The sequence below is a fragment of the Microtus pennsylvanicus genome, chromosome 7 (assembly GCF_037038515.1).
Source record: "Microtus pennsylvanicus isolate mMicPen1 chromosome 7, mMicPen1.hap1, whole genome shotgun sequence".
Taxonomy (NCBI): domain Eukaryota; kingdom Metazoa; phylum Chordata; class Mammalia; order Rodentia; family Cricetidae; genus Microtus; species Microtus pennsylvanicus.
In genome coordinates this window covers 1686427-1714162 of record NC_134585.1, presented here as the reverse complement: position 1 = coordinate 1714162, position 27736 = coordinate 1686427, and the positions used below count along the sequence as shown (strand labels likewise).

The 27736-nt window shown below is 44.8% G+C and overlaps 1 protein-coding gene across 5 annotated transcripts in view; it reads left to right on the top strand.

Moving 5' to 3' along the window:
* The window catches only part of LOC142854163 (H-2 class I histocompatibility antigen, Q10 alpha chain-like), a 31927-nt gene extending 8715 nt beyond the window's left edge, over positions 1–23212 (top strand). The window contains exons 1-8 of one of the 5 annotated variants that reach the window (XM_075979350.1): positions 20011–20165; positions 20370–20639; positions 20837–21112; positions 21687–21962; positions 22090–22203; positions 22384–22416; positions 22628–22675; positions 22816–23212. In XM_075979350.1, coding sequence (XP_075835465.1) covers positions 20093–20165; positions 20370–20639; positions 20837–21112; positions 21687–21962; positions 22090–22203; positions 22384–22416; positions 22628–22675; positions 22816–22820 — 1095 coding nt within the window. In that variant the 5' untranslated portion in view covers positions 20011–20092 and the 3' untranslated portion in view covers positions 22821–23212. The other 4 variants (XM_075979349.1, XM_075979346.1, XM_075979353.1 and 1 more) reach the window with 4 other exon arrangements.
* Positions 23213–27736: the final 4524 nt, after the last annotated feature.

Genomic DNA, 27736 nt, shown 5'->3' with positions numbered 1-27736 from the left:
ATGCCTTTAGCTCAACACCCCTCTTGGGAGGTCAGGCTGAACACTCTACCTTGTGCAATGAACCTGAGTTCCAGGTGTGCAAGAGCTGTTCAGTCAGTGGCCTATTGCTTGAGCATAAATATCAGTGGAAGCCCCTTGTTCTAGGGCAACCAGAGCCTGTGCAATCATCACCTTATCTCTTTTGTTTTGAGCTTACAGACCAGTCAGAGAAGTAACACCAATCCACAGCAAATGACTGCACCAAATAATTCCACCCCCACCCATTCCTTGAAGTATGAAACAGCAGACAGTCCCTCTGTGAAGGACAGATCAAGGCAGGTAGAGTTGATCTGGACAATGGGGGCTCTCAACTCGCGAAGACATCACCGGCATCGGCAACAGAAAGGTCAACACGATCAGCATGAGAGTGATCCCCGCCATCCTTCCGTTCCAAGATTTTTCTTGTTAGCCGTTCAGGGACCCAGAAAGGATTTTCTTCATTCTGTGGAAAAATACAAACAGCTTCCCTGGATCTTATTATTATAGGATCCGGGCCTCTCCATTCATTAGTCAACACATCTTTCCCTTTTACAAGTTCCTCTGGCCGCCGTGGCTGCGAACAGTGTTGGTCCGCCGCGGTCTGATCATGGTCATACAAATTTAAAAAATTTATAGTGAACAAAGCAGTGGCAATGGCCACTCTTGGCGTCGGGGGCAACTCCTTCATTATTCCCCTTTTTTGTTTAATTAGATAAGACTTAAGTGTGCGATGTGCTCGCTCAACAATGCCTTGTCCCTGAGGATTATAGGGCAGGCCTGTATTGTGTGTAACTTGCATTTGCAAACAAAATTGCTTAAACTTTTGAGAGGTATAGGCAGGCCCATTATCAGTTTTTAAAAATGTGGGCTTGCCCCAAGCACTCCATGCCTCAAGGCAATGTTGAATGACATGAGAAGCCTTTTCTCCTGTGAGAGGTGTGGCATGAAGAATGCCAGAGCATGTGTCAATAAATAAATAAATAAATGCAATCCACAAGGTCTGATCCTCTGTGAAAACAAAAGAAGACTCTCTCCAAAGCATCATATCCTTAGACCCAAATTCTGAAGTCATACCCTCATGATATCCGTTCTGGTTACACTTGGCAGTCCATATAATGAAATGTCTCTCTGTACTTAGCTCCTTCACAGTCAAAAATTTTAAAGAAAACACAGTGTACATAATCCAGACTCTCTGTGAATTTTCCATTTTTACGTGGCTTATTTTTCTTTATTTCTTTTAATCTCTTAACTATCTATACTCTGTCTCTTTAAAGACTTTACATTTTTTTTAAAACCATTGACTTTATTCTCTATATTCTTTTTCTTCTCTCTCCCAAGCCTACGTACATTCATCCAACAGTGTGACTCATTTAGTGGTCTGAATCTGTCCTATTGTGAATCTGCAATTTTTTACTATCCAGGAGCACTTTTGATTTGCGCCTTTAAATCACTAGGCACTTAAGAATCTAAGCTGTGACATTCCTAGGTTAACTTTTTGCTTTTTGAGCGTATATCTTTGACCTGGAATAACTCTGTAGACCAGGCTGTCTTTGAACTCTCAGAGATCCGCCTGTCTCTGCCTCCCAGGCATTGGGATTAAAGGTGTTTGCTACTACACCTTGAACTCACAGAGATCTGTTTGTCTCTGCCTTTTAGGCACTGGGATTAAAGGCGTGTGCTACCACACCTTGAAGTCACAGAGGTCTATCTCCCTCTGCCTCCCAAGTGTTGGGATTAAAGGTGTGTACTACCACACACAACAACTCTCTTCCTTTTTTTTTACTTTAAGAACTTCAACTTTTAGCTTGCATATATTTTTAACACACAGTAAACCATTTGAAATTTTCTTTGTCTTTGAATCTCTCTTTACTGTATATCTCTCTTTTTCTGACCACATGAGTCTTTAATTTACCAAGCAATCTCAGTAGGCCTAAAGCCGTGGCTTTGCCAGCTAGATCCAGCCCATTCCTTAGCTTTCCAGCCTCATGGCGGATATACAGGCTGAAGCCATGTTTATAGCCACAACTCTATGGTGTTTCAAGGTCCCTGCCAGCAAGCGAGCCTCAGCATCCTGTGCTTGCAAACCGCATGAACCGCCTGCGTAAAAGAGTCAGAGTTTGCCCTGGCAGGACAGCCCGAAAGCTGGCATTTTTAAACAGCGCAACTTTTTTCCTGCTACAGCTGAAAACTGAAAAGCATGCGTTCAGCTTTTCGTCAACACCATTTAAGTGTTTTGTGGCAGGACCTCTTAATGAGCTGCAGGGTTTTGCAGCTAAAGCTGAGTCAGGAAGCCTCTATTAAATTGCAGCTACCAAGAAAACATGCTCTTCTCTTTCTCAAGCTTTCTCAGGCTTTCAGTGGATTCAGCTGTCCACACGTCTGGGCGCCAATCTGTAGTAATAAGGGCGGCGGGGCTGCGTCCCCAACACCCCAGCCATCTGCTCGGCTGGTTTAACCCGAAATAATTACACGGACACTGTATTCATTTAAACACTGCTTGGCCCATTAGCTCTAGCCCTTACTGGCTAATTCTGATATCTCGATCAACCCATTTCTAATAAACTGTAGCACCGTTCTTACCCGGAAGATTCTAGCCTATGTCCATCCTGGGTCGGAGCTTTGTGTGTGTCTGCCCAGGAGCCGGGAGCATGGCATCTTGCTGAGGCGTCTGCTCCCGAGAGGAGAGCTGTGGAGTCTGAGCTCACTTCCTCTTCCTCGCAGTGTTCTGTTCTGTTTACTCCTCCTACCTATGTTCTAACCAATAAAATGGGCCAAGGCAGTTCCTTTATTAGCCAATGACCTTCCTCCATCACATCTCCACCCAGCCATAGGCCTTTATTTCTTTACCCTGTTTGTGTGCTAAAAAATAACAACTCTAAAATACTGTTTTCTCTCTGTTTAAGAATTCCTTTATAGCCAGGCAGTGGTGGCACATGCCTTTAATCCCAGCACTGGGAGAGAGGCAGGTGGATATCAGTGAGTTCAAGGCCAGCCTGGCCTAGAGAGTGAGAACCAGGACAGACTCAAAAGCTACACAAAGAAACCATTTTCCAAAAAACACAAAACAAAATAAAACAAACAAACAATCAAAAAAGAATTCCTTTATAAAAGTGAGTAGAAGGTAGAACGACTGGGCTACAATCAAGTTCTGGATCCAAGTGATCCACATGTGCATCCTGTGATCTTTTTTCCACCAAAGCCAATTCTCTCTCAGCCTCAGATGATAATCTTGGATTATTTAAGACCTTATCACTGCCCATCTAAATCCCAGCAAAATTCTTCACAGGCCTTGAAAGAATGGTACTCAACTTCATATGGAAAAACCAAACCCAGGGTAGCTAAGACAATCCTCTACTGTAGAAGAACTTCTGGAGGCATCACAATCCCTGACTTCAAACTCTACTACAGAGCTGCAGCACTTAAAACATCCCGGTATTGGCATAAAAACAGACAGGAGGACCAATGGAACTGAAGAGAAAACCCAGTTATTAATCCACACATCTTCGAACACCTGACTTTTGACAAAGAAGCAAAAAATATCAAATGTAAAAAAGAAAGCCTACTTAACAAATGATGCTGGCATAACTGGATATCAACATGTAGAAGAATGAAAATAGATCCATATCTATCACCATGCACAAAACTCAAGTCCAAATGGATCAAAGACCTCAACATAAAGCCAGCCACACTGAACCTTATAGAAGAGAAAGTGGGAAGTACACTTGAATGCATTGGCACAGGAGACCACTTGCTAAATACAACCCAGCAGCACAGACACTGAGAGAAATATTTAATAAATGAGACCTCCTGAAACTGAAAAGCTTCTGGAAAGCAAAGGACGTGGTCAACAAGACAAAACAACAGCCTACAGAATGGGAAAAGATCTTCACCAACCCCACATCAGACAGAGGTCTGATCTCCAAAACATTCAAAGAACTCAAGATATTGGTCATCAAAAGAACAAATAATCCAATAAAAAAATGGAGTACAGACATAAACAGAGAACTCTCAACAGAGGAATCTAAAATGGCTGAAAGACACTTAAGGAAATGCTCAACATCCTTAGTCATCAGAGAAATGCAAATCAAAACAACTCTGAGATTCCATCTTACACCTGTAAGAATGGCCAACATCAAAAACACTAAAGACAACTTATGCTGGAGAGGTTGTGGGGAAAAGGGAACACTTCTGCATTGCTGATGGGAATGCAAGCTGGTACAGCCCCTTTGGATGTCAGTGTGGCAATTTCTCAGAAAATAAGGAAACAACCTTCCTTAAGACTCAGCAATACCACTTTTGGGTATATACCCAAAGGATGCTCAATCGTGCCACAAGGACATGTGATCAGCTATGTTCATAGCAGCATTGTTTGTCATAGCCAGAACCTGGAAACAACCTAAATGCCCCTTGACTGAAGAATAGATAAGGAAAATGTGGTACATCCACACAATGGAGTACTATACAGCAGAAAAAAATAATGACATCTTGAATTTTGCAGGCAAATGGATGGAGCTAGAAAATACCATTTTGAGTGAGTTAACCCAGACCCAGAAAGACAATTATCACATGTACTCACTCATAAGTTGTTTTTAAACATAAAGCAAAGAAAACCAGCCCACAAATCACAATCCCAGAGAACCTAGACAACAATGCGGACACTAAGAGAGACATACATAGATCTAATCTACACAGGTAGTAAAAAAAGACAAGATCTTCTGAGTAAATTGGGAGCATGGGGACCTTGGGAGAGGGTTGAAGGGGGAAGGGGAGAAGCAGGGAGGGGAGCAGAAAAAAATGTAGAGCTCAATAAAAATCAATTTAAAAAAGACCTTATACCTAGAAAGGTTTGAAATACATTACTTAGCTCTTGAGTAATTAATCCAATTACAGGCTGTAATCAGTTAATAAAAATCCCAGCAACTTCTGAAAATCATTAAGAGTTCATAACTTATCTCTTCTGATTTGTGCTTTCTGAGGTTGAGTTTTCTGTCAACCTGTCTTTTATCCTAGATAATTGGTAGAATCTCCTCTTTGTGTTTTTTTCAGGATCAATTTGTAATCCCTAGAAAGACAAAATTCTCTTTTTCATCAAATATTTTTTCTAAGGTATCTGCATCTGAAACATCCAGTAAGGTATCATCCATGTAATGACAATTTTTAGATTGAGGAAACTGTTTATGATTTAGTTCTCATGGCTGTTGTACAAAATATTGACACAAGGTGTGGCTGTTTAGCATTCCTTGTGGAAGAATTTTCCATTGACACCTTCCAATAGATTATTATAATAACTAGACACTATGAAGCCAAATTTTTCTCTCTCCTGTTCTTGTAAAGATATAGTAAAAATAGGCAGTCTTTTATATCAATCACTCTCGTAGAGTATCACTTAGGCAGTAAAGAAAGCTAGGGAATTCCAGGCTGCAAAGAGCCCATTGGCTGAATCACCTTATTTATGGCTCTTATATCTGCTACCATCCTGCATTTTCCAGATTTCTTTTTAATGACAAATACAGGAGAATTCCAAGAACGGGTCGATGCTTCAAATGTTGAGCATTTAGCTTCTCCTGTACCAGCTGTCCTAGTGCCTGTAATTCTTCTGATGTCAAAGGTTGTTGTTCTACACACAGATTTGTCATTTATCTACTTTAAAGGTAGGGAGTTGGTGTCTTTGAGAGACAAACAGCTGCTGTGTCCTGCTTATGTACAACCTGAGTGGGCTGTGACTGTTCTTGATAATAGCTTTTAATATTTTTCTCAGAAGTGTTCTTTCTTTTTTTTTTTTTTTTTTTTTTTTTTTTGCTTTTTCGAGACAGGGTTTCTCTGTGGCTTTGGAGCCTGTCCTGGAACTAGCTCTGTAGACCAGGCTGGTCTCGAACTCACAGAGATCCGCCTGCCTCTGCCTCCCGAGTGCTGGGATTAAAGGCGTGCGCCACCATCGCCCGGCTCTCAGAAGTGTTCTTTATTTTATGGTTTATTTCTGAGATTGGGGAAATGTTAATCTGTGTTTTCCATTGCTGTAATAATTATGCCCCATAAATTCATGGCTATATTACCCGCATATGACTTTAATTTTCCTATTTGAATTGGGCAATGGTGGTGCACAACTTTAATCCCAGCACTTGGGAGGCTGGGGCAGACATATCTCTGTGGGGCTGAGGCCAGGCTGATCTACACAGGTAGTTTAGGACAGTCAAGACAATGTAAAGAAATCCTGTCTTGCCGGGCGGTGGTGGCACACGCCTTTAATCCCAGCACTCGGGAGGCAGAGGCAGGCGGATCTCTGTGAGTTCGAGACCAGCCTGGTCTACAGAGCTAGTTCCAGGACAGGCTCCAAAACCACAGAGAAACCCTGTCTCGAATAACCAAAAAAAAAAAAAAAAAAAAAAAAAAAAAAAGAAAAGAAATCCTGTCTCAAAAAAAAAAAATACCAAAAAACAAAAATTTAAACCAGTTTCCCATTCGTCCTTCTAGCCCTATACATTCCACCCACCCTGCACTTTGTTTTACCCGAGACAAAGTTTCAATCCCTAGAAACTGAACATTGACCTCCTGAAGAAGCCAAGCTGGATGCTAAGATTTTGGTGAAATTATATTCCATCTGCACCTGTGTCTAGTAAACCTTCCATCTCAATGCCATTTATCTGTATTTTTAGCTTTTGTCTCTGATCATTTATAGCAGTTTGCCCAAAATACTTGTTTTCTTGTCTCTTGTGATTTTTTTTTTTTGCTTTTTTGAGACAGGGTTTCTCTGTGGCTTTGGAGCCTGTCCTGGAACTAGCTCTGTAGACCAGGCTGGTCTCGAACTCACAGAGATCTGCCTGCCTCTGCCTCCCGAGTGCTGGGATTAAAGGCGTGCACCACCATCGCCCGGCTTCTTGTGATTTTTTATTTTTATATTTATTTATTTATTTTGGATTTTTCGAGACAGGGTTTCTCCGTAGCTTTTTGGTTCCTGTCCTGGAACTAGCTCTTGTAGACCAGGCTGGCCTCAAACTCACAGAGATCCGCCTGCCTCTGCCTCCCTAGTGCTGGGATTAAAGGCGTGTGCCACCATCTCCTGGCGTGATTTTTTATTTTTTTCTGCTAAGGCTGATCTGTCTTTGATCAAATCCAGTGCTGTCTTTAACAAACAGGCATTAAGTCTTTTTTTATTTTAGTATTTTTAAAATATTTATTTATTATGCATACAATATTTTGTCTGTGTGTATGCTTGCAGGCCTGAAGAGGACACCAGAATTTATCACAGATGGTTGTGAGCCACCATGTGGTTGCTGGGAATTGAACTCAGGACCTCTGGAAGAGCAGGCAGTGCTCTTAACCTCTGAGCCATCTCTCCAGCCCCAGGCATTAAGTCTTTTAATTGCTCTGTGGATATTCTCCAAAGCTGACAGGGAATAATTGAACCAAATTGAACCCTGGAGCGTGCAAGAGGTCCCCTTTGGTATTTCCCAGTGGCAAAGGGTTACCTTGTTCGGCCTATGTTGATCTGCATTCATTAGTCCAGTGCTGGCCTTTGCCACACCTTCTGCATACTCCAGAAAGCTGGGGCCTTCTGTTTGGATTCTCTCTAGAAAAGATACATTTTTTATAGGAATGCCTTGCCTATAATCTCATTTCAGATGACCTTGCTTACCACAATTAAAACACCTGACATTTTGATTTTCCTTAAAATTTTTAGAAATCACTTCTCCTATCAAAGTATCATCATAAACCTGAGGTCCAGTATCAGCTGTATTTCTAATCCATTCATCTATTGGTGCTGATCTTACCTTTAAAGGCACAATCGCCCTTTTGAATTCTGAATTAGCATTTTCAAAAGTCAAAGATTCAATTAATACTTGTCTGACTTCTAAATCTGACAGTATTCTATTTACACCTGAAATCAATCTTTTTTAAAATATTTATTTCTAATCCACACCCCCTCCACCCTGGAACATACAAAGCCATCGTGGCTGAACCATGACAGAAGTCACCCCAAAGTATGGCTGACAACATTCCAGACAACACTAGCTGGCTCTACTAAAGGTGGACAGGAAGACACGGTTCCGCAGAGACACCCAAGGCAACGCTACTACTTATCAGACCAGTAAACACCTTTTCTAAGTCAGGGTGGGGGTTCTCCTGTGTGCCAACTCCAGAAATGAAGGAACCTTCAAATTAAAAGTTCAAACACACTGGTGTCCAAGGAGACCATCGAGATACACAGCTCGAGGACTCTGCCACCAAGCTTGACAACCCGGGTTCCATCCATGGAAACCACAGGGTGACAGAGAGAACTGAGGCCCAGAAGTCATCCTCTAAGCCTCACACGGGCATCAGGACATGGATGCCCCTCATTAAATTAGTAAATCAATGTAATAAAATAAAAAAGAAAGCATGAGTTTATGTTGAAGAACACAGAAACACAAATCTATATGTTGTGTCTAGTTTGCCTCAGACCTTCCAGTGGGGGAATTTTCCTGTGTCCAAAACCCACACTGTGATGAGAAATTGTCCAAAGGATTGGAAGTCAAGTCATGTGAAGATAATCACGGAAAATGTTAAATTCTTCTTCTTCTTCTTCTTCTTCTTCTTCTTCTTCTTCTTCTTCTTCTTCTTCTTCTTCTTCTTCTTCTTCTTCTTCTTCTTCTTCTCCTTCTCCTCCTCATTATTATTATCATCATTATTTTAGTTTTCCAAGACAAGGTTTCTCTGTGTAGCTTTGGAGCCTGTCCTGAAACTCATTCTGTAGCCCTGGCTGGCCTCAGAATCACAGAGATCCACCTGTCTCTGCCTCCTGAGTGATGGGATTAAAGGCATGTGCTACCAACACCCAGCAAATTATTTTATGCATTAATAGTATCACGGTGTGTGTGGTGTGAGAATAAGGGCACACCCGGCCATGGTGTGTGTGTGTGTGTGTGTGTGTGTGTGTGTGTGTGTATGTGTGTGTGTGTGTGTGTGTGCATCAGAAGAGAACTTTGGGGAGCCAGTTCTCTCTGTCTACTGTGGGTTCTGGGGACTGAACTCAGGTGGTCTAACTTGGTGGCAAGCTCCTCTAACTACTGAGCCATCTCACCTGCCCAGCCTGTGTGCCCCCACCCTAATTTTGGAGGTGTTGAAGAATCAAACCCGGGGCCTGGGGTATACGAGGTGGGCCTCGTACCAAGCCACATTCCTGATGTATGGGGGGAAATCTCAAACAACAGGGATTGAAGTCATTTCAAAGACTTGTATGTACTAAAACTTTGGGATGAAGACGAAATCAGAGGCTACAAATTAAAAAATAGGCTGGGCCATGGCAACACACCCAGTTGAGCAGGGGACCCTCCAGGAGGACCAGGACATCTGGAAAGTTCCCTGCGTGGTTTGTGTTAACAAAGCTGCATTGGTGCTGGAGGACAGCAGACCTTCCTGTAGAGTGTGCAGTGGGCACAGATGGGGAAGCTCCTTCTCTTTGATCAGTGTGTCCATGCCTTGGACGCTGTGACCTGAGTTAAAACCCTCCCTGCAGGGGGTTTGGTGTCTCAGGCCCTGGGCTGCAGAGAAAAGAACCACGGAAAACTCAGCATAAAAATGAAGACGGTGTCACTTTCAAGGACCGTCCTGGAGCTGGAGAGATTGCTCAGGATAGAGTGCTCACTGCTCTCCCAGAGGACCTGGGTCAGGACCAGCTCACACACTTGCAACTACAGTCTCTCGGGATTGAGAGGTTGGTATAGGGTGCCCTCTTCTGGCCGCCGGGAGCACTGCATCCACATGGTGCAGGGACATAAAGCTGGCAAAACACACAAACACATACAACAAAAATATTTTTTAAAAATATTTATTTATTATGTATACAATATTCTGTCTGTGTGTATGCCTGCTGGCCAGAAGAGGGCACAAAATCTCATTACAGATGGTTGTGAGCCACCATGTGGTTGCTGGGAATTGAACTCAGGACCTTTGGAAGAGCAGGCAATGCTCTTAACCTCTGAGCCATCTCTCCAGCCCCAATAAAAATATTTTTTAAAATAAAGAAAATAAATGAGATGGGGAGAGAAAAGTGAGAAGGGGAGGATGGGGGGAACTCGGGGAAACAGGATGATTGGGATAAAGGAAGGCTGGATAGGGGAGCACGGAAGCACAATTCTTAGTTAAGGGAGCCACCTTAGGGTTGGCAAGAGACTTGAACCTAGAGTGGCTCCCAGGAGCCCAAGGCGATGTCCCCAGTTAGTTCCTTGGGCAGCTGAGGATAGGGAACCTGAAATGACCCTATCCTATAGCAATACTAACGAATATCTTGCATATCACCATTGAACCTTCATCTGGTGATGGATGGAGATAGAGACAGAGACCCAAACTGGAGCACTGGACTGAGCTCCCAAGGTCCAAATGAGGAGCGGAAGGAGGGAGAAGATGAGCAAGGAAGTCAGGACCACGAGGGGTGCACCCACCTACTGAGACAGTGGGGCTGATCTATTGGGAGCTCACCAAGGCCAGCTGGACTATGACTGAAAAAGCATGGGATAAAACTGGACTCTCTGAACATGGCGAACAATGAGGGCTGATGAGAAGCCAAGGACAATGGCACGGGGTTTTGATCCTACTTCATGTTCTGGCTTTGTGGGAGCCTAGCCAGTTTGGATGCTCACCTTCCTAGACATGGACGGAGGGGGGAGGACCTAGGACTTTCCACAGGGCAGGGAACCCTGACTGCTCTATGGACTGGAGAGGGAGGGGGAGAGGAGTGGGAGGAGAGGGAGGGAAATGGGAGGCTGGGAGGAGGGGGAAACTTTTTTTCCTTTTCTCAATAATAAAAAAAGAATATCAAACAAAAAAAATAATAAATGGACGGAAATACGATTTCTCCAAAGAAAGAGCTCCATGAACAGTATAGGGGATGTTACCCCTCCTAAATGACTATGGTCGCCTGCCCTAGATGGTCTTAGGGATTTGTGGAGGAAGGGGAAATTGACACAGCGTCTGCTTCAGATGGGTCTAGATGCTGCTGATCTGTGAAGTCTGTGTGTCCGTTTACGCTGTTTGTTTTATCTTCTTTTAGCCCAGGCTGGCCTTGAATTCTTGATCCTTCTGTCTTGTGTCAGCATCTCTGTTTTGTTAGTGTGTCTGTTTCTTACTGTCTCTGTGTCTCTGTCTCTGTCTCTCTCTGTGTGTGACAATGATTGGAGAGTGTGTGATGTTGAGTGTGGGAGGAGCTGGTGGTGTAATTATCCTCAGAAGTTGAGTTTCAGCCCGGAGATCACAAGGACCAGTGCAAACCGCAAAACAGGATTCGGGACTGAAGGGAGAATCCCTCCCTGATTCAGGATGAAGAGGGCAGAGGCTACACCTCCCTGCCTTCCCCAGCAATCAAAGTTCACAGCCCCTCAGGTGAGCAGCAGACCAGCTCCCACTCTGTGTCCTGCTGCCCCCTGGCGGTCATTAGCGGCATCGCGGCTTCCGAAGGTCCCGGGAGAAGCAGCACAATGTTAAATGCCCATCAGTCTGAAGGCTGCGGAGTTCCATCTGCTGGCCCGGTTCAGGAGCCTTGGAGGCTGTCTGCGCCACACTGGAGAACCGGCTGTCTCCCACAAAGCCCCTCACGTCACAGCGTTAGTTTCTTTTTCTTTAGTTGTTGATGTTGCCCGGGATTAAACCGTGCGTGTTGAGTTCGTCCTAATTGAACGACAGCTCAGCTTAGTTTGATGTAACCCGAAGAAAGGGTCCCGATTTCTTTGGGAACCTTTAAAACCAGTCTCAGATAGCAGAGGCGGGAGGATCTCCGAGTTCCTGATCCACATAGCAAGTTCAGGATACCCAGGGCTATAAGGTGAAACCAAAACACAGGGATCCCCAAGACTGACACCTGGGGCAGGGCGGGGCGGCGGCGGTGGAGTAGATATTTGAGGCCTGGCAAGCTAGAAAGGACCATGAAGGATTCTCAGGGTTGGATCTGGGGTGAGCCTGTGGCCCCCAACCTAGTGCTTCGCCGGGTGAGCCTCAAGGATCCTGGGAGCTGGAGCGAGACTGGAAAAGCTGGAACTGGGAAGCAGGAAGGGGAAATGAGGTGGACTGGGCAAGCTCCCTAAGGACAGCACTGACTCCGCCCACAAGACATATGGTCCAATCAAGAGCGGCTTTCAGAGTCTTCCTCCTTCCTTTCCCTTCTCTGGGCTGCAACAGCCAGATCCTTAGGTGAGGGCTCAGAACCGCCACTGGCCAAAGACCTGAAAATGAGTGGGGAGGAGGAAATGACGTCAAATTGTTGATTTTTTTTCTGGATAGCTTCTTTCCCCCCACATTGTAAAAGGAACCTGGGGACTGCTGTCAGCCTTGCCAGCTTCCTGCCACTGAACTACATTCCTGACCTTTTTAAAAAAAAAAAATTATTAAGATTTATTTATCTTATTATATGGTGCTCTATCTGCACATACACCTGCACGCCAGAAGAGGGCACCAGATCCCAGGATAGATGGCTGTGAGCTACCACGTGATGCAGGGACCTGAACTCAGGACCTCTGGAAGAGCAGCCAGGGCTCTTACCCGCTGAGCCATCTCCCTGACCCCACCTCTACTTTTAAAACCTGGTCCAGGCTGGCCTTGAACTTATTCTGTAACCCAAACAGGTTTTACATCCTGTGCCTCAGTCTCCCAATGAGCTGGCATCTAAAACCATCCTGGCTGTTGGTTAGGACTTGGTCAGGTGGCTGGACGGTGGTTTATGCCTTTAATCCCAGCACTCAGGAGGCAGAGTAGGCATATCTCTGTTTGAGGCCAGCCTGCTATACAGAGTGAGTTCCTGGACAACCAGGACTGCACAGAGAAACTGCTTGAAACCCCCCAAAAAGGACTTGGTCAAGGAACTTCCTTCAAGCTAGAGAAGTGGTTCTCAACCTGTGAGTCACGACCCCTTTGGGGGCTGAAGGACCCTTTCATAGCAGTTGCTTAAGTCCAACAGAAAACACAGATATTTACATTATGATTAATAACAGAATTAAAATCACAGTTATGGAGTGGCAATGAAAATAATTTTATGGGGTAACCACAATGTGAGGAACTGTATTAGATTGCAGCATTAGGAAGGTGGGACCCACTGCTGTGGTCTTCACTGGGCACAGAAGCAGGGCAGCAGGAGGGTCTGGATCAAATGTGAATGACAAGGTGTGTGTTCTGGAGCCAGGTCCACCCCTGCCCCAATGTCTAGATGCAGGGGTTGCAGACCCTCCACCCTCAGAGGAGCTGTGATGTCACTTAGGGACTGAGACAGACAATCCCAGAGTCTGGCCCTTTTCCCATGCTAGCCCTCAGGACAGTGCCCACAGCTGTCCATGTTCCCAGGCCCTCTGGCGTGTGCCATCATCCTGGAGAGCTACAAAGCAGTCCCCCAGTCCCCTCCGAAGCAATTCACCACCCGTGGGGTCAGAAGCAAGGACAGGCCATAGGTCACCACCCTGCCTTCTTCCTGGATGCCCACCAGGCTGGGACCCGGATAGGTCTACAGTAAGGAAATGCTGGAGAGCTCGAAGGCCCAGGACAAAGGAGAGGACATCTCTCACTCCTCACTCAAACCAACCTCAAAAGCATCAGACACCCCTGTATGAGACCTGGAACTCTGGGGACACTAAAAGGAGAAGCAGGGGAAACACCTTTAGATGGAGGCAGAGGAGCAGTCTCTGAACAGGACATGTGATGCTCAGGAAATAAGACACCAGTCAACAGTGGAACCTCCTGGAATTCACCGTCTTCTGAACAGCAAAGGAAGCAGTTACCAGAGTGAAGAGAGCCTGCAGAACGTCTGTGCCAGCTCTACATCATGTGAAGATTTATATCCAGAGTGCACATAAACCCAAAACTAGACACTAAGAAAGCAAACAGCCCAATAAACCAGTGGGCCATGGGGATGAACAGAAATCTCCTAAGGAAGAAATATACACTCAGGAGGCGTAGATAGGCAGGTTTTCGTGAGTTAGAAGCCAGCCCGATCTACCCAGTAAAGCAAGCTCCAGGCCAGCCAAGGATACACAGTGAGATGCTCTCTCTAAAGGTTTATTTCTAAAGCCAGGGGTTATTAACAATGGCACCCAGTGCCAGGGCTGACCCATCTCCCTGAGCTGTCAGCCAGAGGCCCCACAAACAACACAGGAAATTGCCAGTGCCCCTGCTGCCCACAAGAACCAGGAAGCAAGACCAGTTGCTGACGAACCGCACACTAATTACAGGACATAGAGACACCAGGTGGGAACTGACTGGAAGCGTCCTCCCTGCTATAGAGTGTGCACAGAGCTGGAAGGTGCTGCGGGAACTGGGGGAGGGTTGTCATCAGGGCTTCCTTAGCTGTGGGTCCTACGTGCTGTGGGAATCGGGGGAGGGTTCTCATCAGGGCTTCCTCAGCTGTGGGTCCTATGTGCTGTGGGAATGGGGGGAGGGTTCTCATCAGGGCTTCCTTAGCTGTGGGTCCTACGTGCTGCACGACTCACTGGCCAGAAAAGATGTGCCCACTGGTGCAATAGTGGTGAGCCTGCTACTGGAGTAACCAATTCCATGCTCCTTCTCGCACCCACAGAGCCTGGGCTGATGTGAGCCTGCAGCAGAGAAGCATTGAGGTACAGAGGGAGAATGAAGTCAGGAACCGGTGGATGAGGCAGCGGAGGCTATGGGGAGCCTCACCAGGATGCTGAGCCCCAAATCAGCCTCTTTTTAGCTGAACCTAACATCATTTTCTTGGTATGTGATGGGGGAGAGGTGTCCTAAATGGGTAGTGGTTTTTTTGTCTTAATCTCTCTCTCTCTCTCTCTTTCTCTCTCTCTCTTTCTCTCTCTCTACTCTGCTCTCTTCTCTTCCCTTCTCCTCTCCCCTACCTCTCTCTTGGCCACCAGCCAGACTGAGAAGGAAGAAGCTTAGGACCAAACTGGTCCCTCTGATGGTGGTTTGACGGTTGCATGACTGGGGTAGACTGAGTCGCCACTGGCAGTAGCACCAGGATTTATCCTTACTGCTTATACTGGCTTTTGGGGAACCTCTGCCCTTTCGATGAATACCTTTCTCAGCCTAGATATAGTAGGGAGGGCCTTGGTGCCTTACCCTCTCTGATGGATGGATAGGGGTATAGGAAGGGGATGGGAGGAGGGGAGAGAGTGGAACCTTGGATTGGTATCTATAATGAAAAAAATATAGTCTGTTTTCTCTTTTAAAAAATAAAAAAACAAAAATATGATGTTCGCTGTCAGCTTGCTATATGTTGCTTTTATTGTGAAACTAGACACCAAAATACCAAATATATCAATTAAAATGGGGTACAGATCTAAGCAGAAAGTTCAACAGAAGAATCTCAATGGCTGAAAGACTCTTAAGGAACTGCTCAATATCCTTAGCCCTCAGGGAAATGCAAATCAAAATGACTCTGAGATCCCATCTTACACCAGACAGAATGGCTAAGATAAAAAACACCAATGATATCTTATGCTGGAGAGGATGTGGAGGAAGGGGAACACTCCTCCATTGCTGGTGGGAGTGCAAACTTGTCCATCCACTCTGGAAATCAGTATGGGGTTCTTCAGAATATTTGGAATCAACCTACCTCAAGATCCAGCAATACTGCTTCCTATGTAAGAGGAACACGGAAAAGACTGACCCTATATTGTCTTGGCAAAAGAGGTGCAATCAATTCTCCAATGTCCTGTTGTTTGTCCACAGTCTGGACCGGGTCCCGGGAGCAGGTGTTGCACTGTGCATCTTGCCCATTGGTCAGCGTCATCATAATCCAGGTGGAGGCATCATGGTGTTCCATAATCTTCGTTGGAGACCTTGAGTTACTGCTAGGATCTTGGAGTCTCTGTCTAATATAATAAGCTTTTTAATCATTATTTTAAATGCCATATTCTGCAGCTCTCTGAAGTATGGGGCCTGCCTAGGTATATCTGATTACAACTTTTATTTCTAGTTACTTGTTTTAAGTTTGACTTTGAAAACATATACAAGGACCTAAATAAGGCTTATTCCTGTAATTAATTATATCAGTACCTTAAAGATGACTGACTTGTACTTCCCAACAGTCTACAGTGAGTTAGCAGCCTTCACAAGAGTAGAACTCCACACTCTGTGATGATTTGGAGTTGAAGCTAATCATTCCGAGGGTAAAAACAGAACAAGTTTGTATGTACTTGTTAATGTCTCCTGTGGAGGCTTGGAAAAGGTCCCAGGGTGAGATGGGAGCAGGAGGGAGTCTAGGAGCCAGCACTGCCCTAGGGCAAACTGAGACTCAGGTCTACCTTTCCACTGATCTATAGAACTCATCTTGTCAGGTGTGTACCAAGTTGCCCTGGGAAAGCTGCCCTGGGCCCTACATTTTCCCCCCTTCACAAGTACTGATGACAGGACTCAACCATGGGTCCTCTGTCCACTGGTTCAAGGGGTGATTGGGACCTCAATACCATCAGGTGAACAGTATTGGCTCATTCTCAAACAAAAGCCATGAGTCTGTTGATAAGGCAGGGACCAAGAGCTGAAAGTAGGGTGGTTTACCAAGGAGACCTGTTTGACAAGTTTTCACACCATCTAACTTTTGTGTGAGCGTCTGTTCTCTATCATTGATCCATTTTCTAAACAAGGCCATTGAATCTCTAATTACCCCGGAGTGATTGACATAGAAACAATATTCTTCTCCCAAAAGTGGAGATCCAACCTCTTAATAACAATACAAAAATTTATGACTCAGTTTATCGAAACAGTTTAAACCCAACAAAGTTAGCAAAGATGAGGAGACTAAACAAACTTTTTTAAAAGCCTGAATAGACCTTGAACAAGGAAATACATTTTTAAACCATTAGTTAGTATTTTTAATGCTTTGACATTTTGATATAGTTTTCCATGTCACAGTGATCCCCCCACTACAGAATTCCTCGCTGTCATTCCACAACCGCAGTTTTGCCTGTGTTGTGAATCTCAGTTCAAACATCTGACCTGCAGGTGGCCCCAGACTACCCCTGTCCAACCTCCCAAGGACTGAGAATCACAGGCTTGGGTGCTGTTGCAAGTCCTCTGTCAAACTGCTTAGGTCATTGTCTTCTGCTTTTGGTGCTTATGGCTGTGACCCTAATTTTTAGTCTTTTTATTTTAAGTTCAAATATTAACAATACAGCCAGGCGGTGGTGGCGCACGCCTTTAATCCCAGCACTTGGGAGGCAGAGGCAAGCGGATCTCTGTGAGTTTGAGACCAGCCTGGTCTACAGAGCTAGTTCCAGGACAGGTTCCAAAGCCACAGAGAAACCCTGTCTCGAAAAACCAAAAAAAAAAAAAATTAACAATACAAAACATTTTATAAACACAGATGTCCCACAGCCTTATAAAGTTATTTAAATTTTTTCTTAAGAAAGATTAAAATTTCTTAAACATCTTCCTGCAATATCAAAAATAAAATACTTCTTTGGTCCCATCCTCAACAACACCTACCTAGCCTGTCTTTTAATCTCAGCCTGCTCCATTCACTGTAGCTGGTGCTTCTGGTGGCTGTCTCCTGGCACTGGCATTTCTAAAACTGTTAGGGTTCATTCTGCACATTCTTTGGGACTCTAGTCCTGCCACACATGTGTAACCCTCAGCTGTTTGCTATGATCCCTTTAAGCCCTTATAACCATTATCACCTGGGTGACTCTTAAATTAACAAAGTCTAGCTGGCAGAACAAGGTACATTTTTGTGTATAAAAATCTTAAGGCGCAAATTTAAGATTTTAAATCCTATATATGTATTTTTTAAACCAGGTTTTTAGAGTGGGACATGAGTCATCCCAATCCAAACTATCTTGGAGATTTGTTAGACCCAGTCCATGTGGTCACCTTTAATCAAGATGGTGGTGAAATTATGTGGCATCCATATTTTTTTTAACTTTAGCAAAATGGCAATCCAAAATTTAAAATGGAATCATACCTTATGGTTCCTTTAAAATGACCCATGCATAGGTTTTGAGTTATCAATACCCAGTGTTACTAATTAACTTTTAACTAGTTTTTTTTATCTTAACAGATTTTTGACTGTATCTGAAAAAATAAACTTATAAATCTGAAGCTACAGAATGTTCACATAAACAAGACAGTTTTAACATTATCTATACCAAAAAATTATCTGAATTTCTGCTAACCCAAATTCAGTAACTAGAGTTCAGTGATAAACTCTGAAGGCCCATAAAAGCAGTGATGGGTGGCAGAGACAGCGAAAATAGCCAAACCATTTCTGTCTCAGCTCCATGCTTGCAAGAAAACCTACAGAGACAAACTTTTCAACAAAACAAGCACATTTAGTATTTGCAGGTATGAGAAACCACCCAAACATAGCTCGCATCCCCTTCTGACCTTCTGTAACTTTTTATAAACCTTCAATCCTTTTTCCTCTCTTCATTCTTTCAGTCTCCTGCTTTCTCCCTCGCTTTCCAGACAACACAAAATCTCTTACCAAAATCTTTCTTGTGGTTTCCCTCAGTGGTACATAATAGATTGTATGGTTATAATATTTTAAACAAGGACAGAAACATGCATATACTATAACAAAATAACTTTACATCACATAAAATCAGTGTGAAACATTTGAGACTAACTGTAGTTTTTTCCATACCCTAAGGAATAATAATTTGTAACCGGCCCCTCTAAATGATGATAGATATTCATAACACATTGGATCTGAATGACCAAAGCAGCTCTGGTGGAGGGAGTCTGGCTACAGTGTCACAACATGGCCACTGCAGCTTAAAACCTGTAGCGGGAGTCCCTGACCAGTGAAGCCAAACCTTGGTCAGGTTTGGCCAGAAGTTGAGGCAAGCAGGCCCCAGGCCAGGTGGAGGGAACTCATCCACCAGCATGGGAGGGGGCAGGGTGGTATGGGGGGGGATGATGTTACCCTCTCCAGCCACAGCAATTAACCCCAGATTCTCGGTTCAGTGTTTGAAACTATTTGAAACTATTAAGGTACATCCACTCTCTACAGCTGTGGCTGGCAGCCTTGCTACATTGTAACAACAAGGCTGCATAGCCCAGCGACCCATCCATACAAGCATGCTGCCCTGCAGCCTCCTGCTTGTATGGAGAATCTGCCCAGGTTGCCCCTGCACTACAGGCCAAGCTGACTGCTTTTCATGAAATGCTTAAGGCAGCGGGTAGAGGTTATTTGTCTTATGACTTTTAGGAAAATATACCCCTATGCTTATGGCCCTATCTCTAAAGTCCTATTAGTGATCCCAATCTCAAGGTCAAAGAAGTCGCAATTTGAATCTGTCCCACGTCAGTGTCAGTCTAAGCCAGGACAAAACACAACAACACGCAGACACACAGGACAATGGACAGATAAATCCTCTTTGTGCCAAACAAACCAAAGACGACAGCCTCAAGCTGTTTTGCCAGTGCAACCAGCCCGTCTATCTAGAGAACCAAGACATTGAGAGCATCCCCCATGTCTCTCTACAGAACTGAGAAGCACAGCCTGCATGTCTCTAGACAGAACTGATACACCAGGAGCATCCCGCCATACTCTACAGAAACCAGAGGACCCTGGGGACCCCTCCCCGGTAGCCCGCCTATGATCTTTTCCTGCTTCTGCCTAGATCATCAACAGGCTCTTACACTTCCTGTGCCCGCTTACAGAAAGACATGAGACACAGACATGAGACATGAAACAAAACACAGATGATTTACCGACCTGTTGAAAACTCTACAGGTGGTAGTTCCGGTGGGGGGATCCGTGACGAGCCCCCAAATGTTATGCCCAGATCCACAAACCCAAAAAAACCAACAAGGAGACCAAGTCCCATATGTAAGAACCCCCATGTGTTGCTTCAGGGTAAACTACTGAGACTCAGGCCTCCACTAATCTCATGGATGGCTGAGTCCTACACTGGCGGTGATAATGGTTGGAAGCGAACAACTTCCTTTGGGTGGTCTGTTTCTATTTAGCACACAATGACAGGCTCCTATAGTGTCAGCTCCTTTTCCCCAGACACTGTTGACAACTAAGCTGTTCTAATCTCCATTGGGTGGAGAGAATCCGGAGAAACAACCAGCGTAGCCCAGTTTACAGGTTATAAAGTCCACGGAGTCGGCGGAACTCAGGAAACGCCCGAGATCTGAGATGGGGGCGATGGCGCCGCGCACCCTGCTCCTGCTGCTTGCGGCCGCCCTGGCCCCGACCCAGACCCGCGGGGGTGAGTGCGGGATCGGGAGGGAAACGGGCTCTGCCGGGAGGGCGGGGCTGCACCGAAGAAGCCGCGTCCCCGCGTGGCCCAGCTGGACCCTCCCGCCCCCACCCCACCCGCGCCCCGAGTCCCGCGCCCTGCTCCCCTCCCGGCCCGCGCTCCAGCCCGGGGTCGCGGGAGCAGGGTTTGGGTCTCACCGCGCCCCGCCCTCAGGCTCGCACTCCATGCGGTATTTCTACACCATCGTGTCCCGGCCCGGCCTCCTGGAGCCCAGATATGTGGAAGTCGGCTACGTGGACGACACGCAGTTCGTGCGCTTCGACAGCGATGCTGAGACTCCAAGAAAGGAGCCCCGCGCGCCATGGATGGAGCAGGAGGGGCCGGAGTATTGGGAGAGTAGCACACAAAGAACCAAGAACCGCGAGCAGGCTTTCCGAGGGAACCTGAGGACCCTGCTCGGCTACTACAACCAGAGCGAGGGCGGTGAGTGACCGCGGTCGGAGGTCACGACCCCTCCACGTCCCAAAGCACGGCCTGGAGTCGCCAGGGTCCCAGGACCGAGCTTCTGGAGAGACCCGACCTTGTTTCACTTTCAGTTTAGAGTCCGCGGGTGGGCGGGGCCGAGGGCGCAGGTGAGGGGGCGGGACAGGTGGGCGGGGCTGACCGCGGGGTCCCCGCAGGCTCTCACACCATCCAGGAGATGTATGGCTGTGACATGGGGTCTGATGAGCGCCTTCTCCGGGGTTATAAACAATTCGCCTATGACGGCCACGATTACATCGCACTGAACGACGACCTGACGACGTGGACGGCTGCGGACACAGCAGCACAGATCACTCTGAGCAAGTGGGAGCAGGCTGGTGCTGGGGAGATCAGCAGGGTCTACCTGGAGGGCGAGTGCGTGAAGTCTCTGAGCAGATACCTGGAGAAAGGGAAGGACACACTGCTGCGCACAGGTGCAGGGGTCGTGGGCAACTTCTCCCTCTGCCCTCCACTTCCAGGGATCCTGGGTGACAATACCTAGTATCTTTGTCTCCCAGAGGTTCTAATGATTGTGGAGGCATTTTCTCTGGCTGAATGTCAGAGGTTCACCACGTTTCTACGGCTCACTTTGGTGATGTCTGTTCACTCGGATGGACAGTTAAGGCTGGACAGCAAGATGGCCACAGTGGCTGTGCCTCAGTGGTGGCACCGTCATGTTGTGCATGCCCCTAATTTCTTATTTTGATATGAATTTAATCACATATATAAATTAATTATTTTCCATTCCTTCATCCTTTTCCTGCATGACTTATGCATAAGAAAGACCATGGTGACCTGCTGGCTCATGTGGATTCCCTCTTAGCTTCTGGGTTCTCCAGGAAACTGTGCAGTTCTGTGATGAGGGGACCAGCTCTACCTGCAGGTCACTAGTGTGATGACAGAAGTGTTCAAACAGAGACATAGTTCAGTGTGATCATCGATTTATCTTGTCTTTACAGGTTTCAGTTTACCTTGTTAATTGTGGGATTTCTTTAATCTTCCACACAGATCCCCCAAAGGCACACGTGACCCATCATCCTGGACCTAAAGGTGATGTCACCTTGAGGTGCTGGGCCATGGGCTTCTATCCTGCTGACATCACCCTGAGCTGGCAGAGGGAGGAGGAGGAACAGACTCAGGACATGGAGCTGGTGGAGACCAGACCTTCTGGGGATGGAACCTTCCAGAAGTGGGCATCTCTGGTGGTGCCTTCTGGGGAGGAGCACAAATACACATGCCATGTGTACCATGAGGGGCTGCCTGAGCCTCTGACCCTGAGATGGGGTAAGGAGGGAGTGGGTGCAGAGCTGGGGTCAGGGAAAGTTGGAGCCTTCTGTAGACCCTGAGCAAGGTCAGGGCTGAGAGCTGGGGTCATGACCCTCACCTTCCCTCCCTGTCCTTCCTTTCCCAGAGCCTCCTCAGTCCACAGTCCCCATCGTGGCAGTCATTGCTGGTCTGGTTCTCCTTGGAGCTGTGATCATTGGAGCTGTGGTGGCTGTGGTGATGAAGAGGAGGAGAAACACAGGTAGGAAAGGGCAGGGTCTGAGTTCTCTCTCAGCCCCTTTTAGAAGTGTGCTCTGCCTCATTAATGGGAAACACATCCACACCCTCATTGCTGCTGTCTCTACCCTGGGTCTGCTGTCAGGTCTGGAAGCTTCCTAGGGTCAGGAACTTCCCTGGTCTCTCACAGCTTTTCTTCTCACAGGTGGAAAAGGAGGGAACTATGCTCAGGCTCCAGGTAAGAGTGGTGGGCAGGATTGGCCCTGAGGCCCTTGGGGTAAAGCTATAGTTTGGGAGATCTCTGGTAATCTTGTAACGCACAATAGCCCTTCTATTAAAATTTGCTGTGGTTCCTGTTTTTGCTTTCCTATGAAAGCAAATGTATATAAAGCACATGTATGTATGTATATGTATATATATATATGTATATATATATATATTTATCCTAGACAGGGACAGCACCCAGAGCTCTGATGTGTCCTTCCAAGACTGTAATGGTAACACTCTGAGAGCTGATATCGGGAGGGGCAGAGTGGACATGATTGGGTTTCAGGGCCTCCCAGAATCATCTTTTAGTGAGTGGCGGCTTGTTGGGTTGTTGTCTTCACAATAACTGTTCATGACTCTTGTTCTGTAGCATGAAGACAGCTGCACGGCCTGACAGAACGACAGATGTGTTCAGGTCTCTCCTGTGATGTTCTGTTCTCATTCAGCAACATTGTCTGAATTTCCATGGGTTCCAATAGAATTATTGTGAAGAAAGATGGAACCCAGCCCACCCCTGCACACCAGAAGATTGTCTCTGTCCCGTCTGGGTTTCCTTCAGTCTCCCTGGTTCAGTGCAGGCAAAAGGGGACATCTCCCTCCTGCCATCTCCTGCTGCCCTGAGCTGCAGGCCCTGACTTCCCCACTGAAATAAGGATCTGAATGTGAACTTGATTGTTCTCATCATTGATCTGACAGGTGGATTGGTGGGTAAACTGAAGGATTGTGATACTTTGAGTTCCTGGAGGAAATAAATGGCCGCATGGAGACCCTCCCAGACTCTGTGTTCATTTAACTGTGGGTATTCAATGAGACAAGGCGAGGCTGTGGGAGCTGAGTGAGAACAGGACCGTGTCCAGCTAGAACTCAGTCCCCAGTTGGCTGTGACGTGGTCACTCCTCAGCTCTGTCCCTTCCTGGCTTTGTTCTCTTGGTTCCTTACAACCACATGCTGAGGTCTGTGATCACAGGGACACTGGGAAGGCCAGAGCCTTGTCCTGTCCCCAGGACTGTGAGCAGCCAGGGCTGCTGTGAGAGGTCAGCCTGGGCTCTGGCCTCGTCGTGGCCCTTTCCTTGTCTTCTCTGTTTATTCCTTATCCTTCCGGTCTGTATGGAGGACTAGGCCTGTTCTTGTTCCTGTGAGTGGTGCCTGTGGGGTCCCTGAGTGACAGCAGTGGGAGGACTTTTCTGCCCTTGTCCTATCAAGGTCCAACTAGGCCCCTTCACTCAGGAGACTGTGGGCTGAGGAGATGAACTTGAAATTTTTCTGAGCAGTTTATAGTCCAAAACTGATCTTTAGGTGGTGTTTCTCACCTGAGTGGTATTGTCATAGTCCTGGGGGAATCATTGTCATGGGCCCCATCCTCCTTATGGAGACTTCAGAGATCGCTGTTAGGCATGCTCATGGTCCACTGCATAAAAGTGATAGAGACTCAAACCCAAAATGGTGTACAGGAAGGTAGATGAAACGATTTCATAGAATTATTTAGTTTTCTATAAGGCCATTAGTATCATGATTAAAGGTTTAATGTGTATATATATATCGTATAAAATTTATACCTCAAGAAAAGTTGTTAAAGAGTCAATATATAGCGAAAGGATTATAAGACTAATGGCAATAAAATGTCCTTAAATTTTTTTCTTCTGTCAAATATCAGGTGGTTCTTCTGAAATGAGACAGACATTTTGGATTTCGCTTTAATAGGCTTCCTTCCGTTAGAGAAAGAGAGCCACACTCCAACTGTAAAGCCAGCTTTGATCTTTAATTGAACTGGGGCTACAAAAAAGAGCATTTGCATTATATGTCTGCAGAAAACAGCAGAAGCAAACATTTGCCAAGATTTATGAAATTTACCCTGTTGGGAATGTGATATACCAGTTGCCAATTTACTCTGTTTCTTGGGACATTTTTTATGCATGATTTGCCCTTTCTCTTCAGATGACTCATTTGTCCGTGGTTTCCAGATTCTTCAGCTGGATACCTTCATTCTCCTGAAAAGACAGAAACAAAACCCTTCCCTGACCCTAATTTTGGGAAAATTCCTATTTGGCAATTTATATCTGTTCAAATGAAAAACACTTGTTATTTTTATAGGTTAGTTCAGATTAAAAAGCCAAGTTGCTTGATGAACTATCATCTCTTCTAATTAAGAGGTATCTCTTGTTCACATCAAATCTTCATCAATTTTGATGGTATCCATAGCTTTTCTTCTCCTATGGAAACAAAAGCAAAATCTCTTGCACAACATAACACATGTCCTGGTTTCCACTCTAAAGTCAGTATGTCTTTAAAGTATATCATCTGATTTAATTCTGTAGGTTTTTCTACTGTCCAGTCTCTCACCACAGCTGTTGTTCCTCTCTCATTGGCCTTTATAAAGTTCAAAGTTAATAACGTATCATGCGATCAACTTCTTGGAGTATTTATGAACATCTCTTTATGTTGATTCAACATATCATTTAGAGTTTTATTTGGCCATTCTATAGCTTCCTGGCCTGTAGTATTGTGTGGTATGCCTGTAATATGCTTTATATTATAATAAATCAAAAACTGTTTCATTTCATTAGAATCATATGCTGGAGCATTGTCTGCCTTCATTTGTGCAGGTAAACTCATGATGGCCATAATTTCTTACAATAGTGTGATTACCAAGTCACCTTTTCTGAACTCAAAACAGTTGTCCATTGAAAACCTGAATAGGTATTAATGGTGTGGTGTACAGATTTTAGTTTTCCAGATACTACAAAATGGAACACATCCGTCTGCCAGATTCCATTCCTTTGATTACCCTTAGGGTTACTTCCTACAGTTAGTGGTGTTTGGATAAATAAAGAACAAGTAGGACATTTCCTTAAAATATCTTTGGCTTGTTGCCACATGATGGGAAAGTCTTTTTTTGAATCTTTGCTATTGACATGATTTCTTTTACAGATTTCCGAGGCCTCCAGTATATTTCCAATAAGTAATTGGTTGATTTCTGCATTACCTTGACTAGAGGACATTGTCGACTGGTATGGAATCAACTGTGTGTTACATATAGGGGAGGGTTCCTATTCATGATGTAGCTTGTAACAATTCTGTATCATCTGGTACAGATTCAATGGTTTTGAGATAAAAAACAACTCTTTCTACATAATACAATTCAGTAACTATGTGGAGCGGGTCTTTAAAATTCTCTTAGCACCATGAGAACAGCACAAAATTCTGACTTTTAGACAGAAACATGAAAGCTTTGCTGCACTTTACTTAAATGTTCTGATGTGTAACCTGCCTGTCCTGAACTATTTCCATCAGTGTAGAATGTGGGGGCCCCAGGTATTGGTGGTTCCTATACAATGTGAGGAAGAATCCAATTAGTTCTTTTATAAGTTGAATTCTCTCACTTTTGGGATAGTTATTGTTTATCTCTCAAAAAAATTACTACAAGCTCTTTGCCAGAGTTCACTTTCTTCTTATAATTTGTCAATTTTATCATTATGAAAAGTAATATAATTTCCAGTGGGTCTCTCCCTGCTAATTGACCAAGTCTCATTTTCCCTTTTAGAATTAACACACAGACCTTTTCCACATACATTTTTAATATTTTACTCAGTTTATGTGGTAAAATTACACATTCTAAGATACTGTCTTCCCTCTGACTGGAGGGTGATATGGCCAGAATGCAGCTAAGAATCTGATCAGCATGGATCCATTTGTGCCTTACGTTATTTCTCTTCAATAAAAGCCAATTCTCTCTCAGCCCCAGCTGATAATTCCCTGGGACTATTTAAGTCCTTGTCACCATCTAAGGTTTTGTTTAAATTAGTCACATCACCAGGGCCTATCCCAATAGATAGGAAATGTCTTCTAGCAATCTTTGGATGTCATTTAGAGTCTGTAATTGATCGTTCCTAATTTGTACCTTTTGGGTCTATTTTTTTGTAAACCTATTTTATAGCCTAAATAATCAATATAATCTCCTTTGTATTTTTTCAGGAGAAATTTATAATCCTCATTAAGGCAAAATTTTCTTTACTTCTTCAAGCATTCTTACTAAAATATCTACATGTGAATCCAATAGAAAATGTTGTCCATGTCTTGGTAAACGATAGGTTCAGGAAATCGCTTAAGTATCCTCTCCAATGGCTGAATTACAAAAGGTTGGCACAGGGTGGGGCTATTTAATAGTCTCTGTGAGAGAACTTTCCCTTGATATCTCTTAGCAGACTGAGAATTATAAGCAGGCACTGTGAAGGAAAATTTTTCTCTGTCCATTTCTTGTAAAGGTATAGTGAACCCATCAGGTTTGTCTGTCAGCCAATTTAAAGGTAGGACTGTTGGTCCCTTTGAAAGATCAGCAGCTTTTCTGCCCTGTTCTTGGTTGGTGACTGTTCTTTATAGTATCTTGTAACATTTTCCCCCCAAAACATATGTTGATTTATGGTTTTTTTTCTAAGTTTGGAGGAATGTGAATCTGAGTATTCCATTGCGGCAATAAATCATGTCCCCACAAATTCATTGCTATCTTAAACATATGGTTTTAATATTCTCCATCCTTCTAGTCCTATACCTTCAACCCATCTCACACACTGCTTTACCTGAGATAAAGTTCCTGTTCCTAAAAACTGAACATTTACATTTTGAAGAGGCCAATTTTGAGTCAAAATTCTGATGAAATTATTGGTATATCTGTACCTGTGTCTATCAGAATTTCAATGACACTATTTATTTGTATTTTTAATTTGGTCTTTATTCACTTATAGAAGCTTGCTGAAATACTCACGTTATGTTTCTCCTGAATTTTTTGATCTCTCTTCTATAGCTGTTCTACTATCCAGAGCAGTACAGTTTCTTACAATAGGCATGAGGTCCTGTAACTGCTCTGGGAAGGAGTTCCCTCTACAATGGCAGGAAATGACTGAACCAGATGACTGAACCTGTAAGAGGCCCCTCCTGAGTCTCCCAAAGGCAAAGGGTCACCTTGAATATCCCTTGTTGACCTACACCCATTAGTCCAATGCCTGCTTTTGTCACAGCTTCTACATAATCCAGAAGGGAGGGGCATTCTGAATGGATTATGCTTAGAAAAGACATTGTTTTTAGGAACATCCTGTTTACACTCCTTTTAAGGTGACCTTCTTTGCCACAATTTAAACACTTGACATTTCAATTTTTCTTCAAACTTCTGGAAATGAACTCTGCTATCCAAGTATCAGCATGGTCATGAGATTCAACCTTAATTGTACATTGGATCCATTTTCCCAAGGTGCTGACCTTCCCTTTGATTATCTGATTTTTCTTTTGCATTGAGAATG